Here is a 5,801-nt window from a genome sequence, read left to right as displayed (position 1 = left end):
TTTTTTTTTTTTTTTTTTTGTTTGCTTGTTTTGCAGTTTTTGGCCGGGGCTGTGTTTAAACCGATCACCTCTGGCATAAGGGGCCAGTGCCCTACTCCTTTGAGCCACAGGCACCACCCGAGTCTATATTTTTCAACACATTTTTAAGAATATATGCACATGACTCCAAAACATAAAATAATTCTCCCTCTCTTTGAGCCAATAAAATACCACGTTTCCTAAAGATTTATGCCAACTATATTCTTCAGTAGTAATTGCTAAAATAAGAAATAAAATTGTAGACACCACACTAATCCAAGAAAGCAACCATTTTTTACTTGGAGCATAAACAAATTCCTTTTCTCTTTATATTTAGATTAAGTTTTTTTCTCAGAGATTTAAGAGTCTCAAGAAGAGATTCCTTCTACTGAGATATTTTCTTGATGATATTTTCTTAAATTCATGTTTAGTTAATTAATAGTTTTTTCATTCAGATTTAGCGTTTTCAAAATCAACCACCAGAAGAAATTTTTAGAACTGTGCATTGAACAAACCAGAGAATTGTACATTTTAGTTGGCTATAACAGGAGATGGCTAAGTCTCCATCAAACCCACATGGTTCTGGTTTATCATAAAACTGAAGTACAGACTTAACAAATATTAAATCATTGAAAGTTTTTTTAATATGTGATTGATACATATTTACCTATATGCATAGATAGAATTTGTAGGACATACATCCATTTAGTTTTACCCCCCCAGTTAGTCATCAAAATTTGTAGTTATAGGCGGCGCCTGTGGCTCAGTGAGTAGGGCACCAGCCCCATGTACCAAGGGTGGCGGGTTCAAACTCGGCCCCAGCCAAACTGCAACAGAAAAACAGCCAGGTGTTATGGCAGGTGCCTTTAGTCCTAGCTACTCAAGAGTCTGAGGCAAGAGAATCACCTAAGCTCAAGAGCTGGAGGTTGCTATGAGCTATGACGCCATAGCACTCTACCGAGGGTGACAATATGAAACTCTGTCTCAAAAAAAAAATTGTAGTTATACATTTCTGTGATTATTTAATGTCTGCTTCCTAATGGTCTCTAAAGCTCCATGAAGGCAGGGGCTGTAGACATATATTGTATATCTATATATGGTGGTCATTACATCCTGGTAAGGACTGGCTGCATGGGTATTCCACGTGTACTGTCACAGAGGTCCCGTGCTAAGCAGGACCCCATGCTTGGTTTAATGCTCTGTTGTTTCCATCTTGAAATGCATCTTAAAAAATTTTAAAAGAGAACCAAGTTTTTGTTTTGTGCAGAGCCCCACAAGCCATGTAGCTCTCATGTTACCAGTGCCTATCCCGGTGCTACCAGATAGCAGATACTAAGTATGAATTGATGAATGAATAAATGATGTTTGTACTTAATTCTAATTGCATATCCTGCTTATATGAGAATTTTAAAGGTCTCTGACTAAATTTAAGGGGGATCCAGGATTGCCAGGTGACATGGGAAAGAAAGGAGAAAGAGGGCCACCTGGCCCGCCTGGACCTTCAGGGCCTGCTGGACCCGAGGGACCCCCTGGACATCCTGGAAGTCCCGGCCACCCAGGTGAGCCTTGGCTTTACCTTTCTGGAAGCTGAAAGCATCATTGCTCTTAGTGTGGGCTTCTCCTCCCGGAATCATCTCGTAAATGGAAAGCTGTGTTTTTCATGCTGCAGTTGCTTTTACTTAACACTGAACTTCAAATTCTAAGACACTAAGAAACAGGGAATTAACCAGGAGAAACCTGAGTCTATGATCAGCCCATTCGATGGACTGAAATGTCAAAACCTGCTCCTATAAACAAAACTTCTGAAGGACTGCCTCAACAAATTCAGCCCAAAGATGTGAAATGGCCGCCCCTGGTACAATCGTACAGTGTTTGTATTAGTTTGCTGGGGCCCCTGTAACAAGTGCCACAGACTGGGCAGCTTCAACCACACACATTTATCTTCTTCTGGAGGGTGGAAGACCCAGATCAGGATTTCGGCAGCATCAGTGTCTGCTGCCACCCCTGTCCTTGTTTCGTGGGTGGCGTCTTCTCCCTGTGCCTCCCCTCTGGGTCACAATCTCCTCTTCTTATAAAGACACCCCTCATGCTGGATTAGCTCCCACCCCACTGACCTCCTTTTAGTGTAATTACTGCTTTAATAACCCTATCTCCAAACACAGAAACGTTCTCAGATACTCAGCTCAGGGCTTCACCACCTGAACTCAGGGGCGCGGGGACAAAACCTGCAACTCTGTGATTTCTACCTTTGTTTCTGACACACTTCTGGATTAAACTTTAGCTTCCAATCTGGGCTTAAGTTTTTGTATTGTGTTATTAAAAACAACTGCTGAAGTATTGGGTTGCAGCTTCATATCTTACTTGAAGACACTATTTAAACCATGTGGCTGGTGTGCACACACCGTCACAAATGATTCAACATATCTCTGCTGTGGATCTCTGGGGAAATAACAGCCAGCTCAAAAGCCTGGGTGACCTGCAAAAGAGAGCTGGTGCAGGCCGGCTTCAGCACAGTGGCTGTTAGAACCGACCATTTGGGGCACTATCATCATTTATCTTTGGATGTTCTTTTTTCCTTCCCCTCTCCCTTCATTTCTAGGAAAACCGGGTCCTGGTGGTGATTTGGGTAATAAAGGAATCAAAGGCTTCCCAGGCTCTCCAGGAATGAAAGGCCCGCCAGGTTTCATTTTTGTCTTTTCTCTGTGTCCCTGTCATGAGGGAGGCATGTTTTCTCCCGAGGTTAGAATCCCTATACGCCCACCACTCTGTAGAACGGCGCTCCCGGTTACTCAGTACCTGGGCAAAAATGTAGACAAGTGGGGTTGGATATTTCTAACTGCCTTATTCAAATATCTGCCAACCTAACTATTGCAAAGTAATAATCCCCATGATAGTATTAATCTGTGCATATTTTTCGCTGAGAATTCAGCTTCACATAACTACAGTTCTGTAAAATTAGCATCTTTAATAAAACCCTGCAAATCTCCCTGGTATTCCCCGTAAGCCCTCAGTAGGAAATAAATCCTCTTGTCATGTGCCATGGTTTTTGTGTTTCCAGGTCTTCCAGGATTCCCAGGACCTCCTGGACCAATGGGCATAAGAGGTGACCAAGGACGTGATGGAATTCCTGGTCCAGCCGGAGAAAAGGGGGAAACAGGTACAACTTGCTCATCATCTTTGAGCTGAGACTGTTATTTTGGATAGCATCATTAGTGACATTGTAATCCTTCCCTGCTCTAAAGGTTCTTCTCTGATAGAACTGATTAACTTTAACATGTTCTGGGTATGTGATAATTAAAATTCCTTCCTATATCTGTAATGTAATGAAATTAACAAAATCTTAACTTACCACAATTATCTTTTTCAGGTTCACTGGGGGCACATCCAGGCCCAAGAGGGAACCCTGGGGCTCGAGGTAGGCAGTCCTCTCTTGATGTAGTGACACACAATTCAATATGCCTGATATATAAAATAAACTTAGCCTAGTGAATTAAAGAAGTCCCAATGGGAATGTAGAACATTTACCATCTTAATGATCAATTTTAAAATGTTTAATCATTACTATCATGATAAAGGGAACCATCGTGATTAGAAACCGTGATCTGATTTTGGAATTTCCTTCTATGGAAATCTAACATAAACAGGATTCTGAAGCATCGGCCTTGTTGTTAGCAGGGTTCAGATACAGCCCCTGAAAGGGAAGAGGTGGAATTGATGGCTCCTTCCCGCGGCTCTGTGGAACAGGAGTTCTCCTTTCTAACCCTGTTATCCTCGGAGATCTGCCTCCAACTCCCCACCCAGCTTGTGGTTCTGCTACTGCTTATGAAGGGCTCCCCAGTAACTCAGCATCTCAGACACAGCAGTTGACTGAACGTGCCATTCCAAATACATTCAAGGTTTTTGTTAGACTGCAAGTCTGGTTACCCATGTCAGTGTTTTGTAGACAGGCAGCTTCTTTTAATGCTTTTCCATTTTTGCTGAGAAACCTGCACGGAGAAATATCAAATTGTTTGCACCTCTCAGCCATGGGGTCCTGAGGATGGGAGTGTTTCGTTAGCCCAGAGGCCTGGACCCACTGAGGGCTTCAAGTTACTGGTACTCATGAGAACCAGCAAAGAGCAGCTGATGCTGCTGGGAGACTCAGCGGCGGGAGCTGCCCCTTCACTGAACAGCAGAAGTGTGAAAGTAGATAGGAACTGTTCCCATCCACTTGTTCCTTAATGATCTGACTGTCCTTGTGGTTGGGCGCAGAGTTCCCTGGTCTCCCAGGGACCTCCTCCTTCCCAGCAAGCTTAAAGACTTTTCCTGTTCCATGATCTAGTTTTATAATTATGGTCCAAAGTAGAGTTGCTATGCATGCTCCTAGGCCAGGATCCTGGTTCAACCATTTGGGATGAGAACAGTAACGTTTATTTACTTTTTATTTATATATTTATTTATTGAGACAGAGTCTCACTCCATTGCCCCAGGCTAGAGTGCCATAGCCTTCTCGTAGCTCACAGCAACCTCAAACTCTGACTCCACATGATCCATCCTCTTATCTCAGCCTCCTGAGTAGCTGGGACTACAGATGCCTACCACCAAGACACCTGGCTAATTTTTCTAATTTTAGTAGAGACAGGGTCTCACTCTTGGTCAGGCTGGTTTCGAACTTTTGAGCTCAAGCAATCCTCCCAGGTCAGCCTCCCACAGTGCCAGGATTATAGGCATGAGCCACTGCCCTAGCAACACTAGCTTCTAATTGGAAATAATTTGTGATGTAAGATGGTCATACCTTAGATAATAAAGCCTCAAAAATAACAAAGAGCCTATTATGTAAGTAAATGATTCTGCGCCTCAGTCCCTCTAGGAGAACTAAATATGGAGAAAAGTTCATTGAGACTTGGAAGATATGAATTCTTTAAATTAGTTTATTCTCCAGAATCTTAAGAAGAAATCATATTGCAGAGCAACTCACCATTTTAACAAACATGGAACATATAATCCAAGACATGGTGGAGCTTCAGGTCATTGTCACACAAAATCAGCATGGTAGATCTTGGAATGAGCTAAACACTTTCTTTTAAAAGCAGAAATTGGCTCGGCGCCTGTGGCTCAAGTGGCTAAGGCACCAGCCACATACACCTAAGGTGGAGGGTTCAAATCCAGCCCGGGCCCGCCAAACAATAATGATGGCTGCAACTGAAAAAAAATAGCCAGGTGTTTTGGCGGGCGCCTGTGGTCCCAGCAACTTGGGAGGCAGAGGCAGGAGATTCGCTTGAGCCCAGGAGTTGGAGGTTGCTGTGAGCTGTGATGCCACAGCCTTCTACCCAGGGGGACAGCTTGAGGCTCTGTCTCAAAAATAAATAAATAAATAAAAGCAGAAATTACTGGTATGCGAAAGCCAAACAATGTGAATAGACATAGGGCTAGTCAAGAGTCATTGGTTTTATTTTTATCATCACCTAAGTCTTTACTATATAATAACTCCCCAAGCCCTTCCCTGAGCCGTCAAAGTTATTTCCCCTTCTCTCTGTCCCTCCTCACACCTGCCTCCTAGTTTCATGCTGTTTACTATTTCCAGAATAACACAGAGATGAGAAAGAGTAGGAAGATATTATTTTCAATTCCTACAACATTTTTTATTTATGAATGTCAAAGTACAATGTCTTAAAGTTTGGGGGGGAGAAATATTAATATTAAGTTATGATTTTTTTTTTTTTGAGACAGAGCCTCAAGCTGTCCCCCTGGGTAGAGTGCCATGGCATCACAGCTCACAGCAACCTCCAACTCCTGGGCTCAAG

The 5,801-nt window shown here is 42.9% G+C and overlaps 1 protein-coding gene across 1 annotated transcript in view; it reads left to right on the top strand.

Moving 5' to 3' along the window:
- COL4A3 (collagen type IV alpha 3 chain) overlaps positions 1-5,801 on the top strand; it is a 146,201-nt gene that overhangs the window by 121,291 nt on the left and 19,109 nt on the right. Inside the window, exons 37-40 of the mRNA XM_012802111.2 lie at positions 1,451-1,577; positions 2,618-2,698; positions 3,077-3,175; positions 3,386-3,433. Coding sequence (XP_012657565.1) covers positions 1,451-1,577; positions 2,618-2,698; positions 3,077-3,175; positions 3,386-3,433 — 355 coding nt within the window. The remainder of the gene's footprint in view (positions 1-1,450; positions 1,578-2,617; positions 2,699-3,076; positions 3,176-3,385; positions 3,434-5,801) is intronic.

Source organism: Otolemur garnettii, unplaced genomic scaffold, assembly GCF_000181295.1.
Source record: "Otolemur garnettii isolate 467f Iridium unplaced genomic scaffold, OtoGar3 scaffold00013, whole genome shotgun sequence".
NCBI classification, from domain to species: Eukaryota; Metazoa; Chordata; class Mammalia; order Primates; family Galagidae; genus Otolemur; species Otolemur garnettii.
Note: the sequence above shows the minus strand (reverse complement) of the source record. Positions and strands in the feature narration are given on the sequence as shown.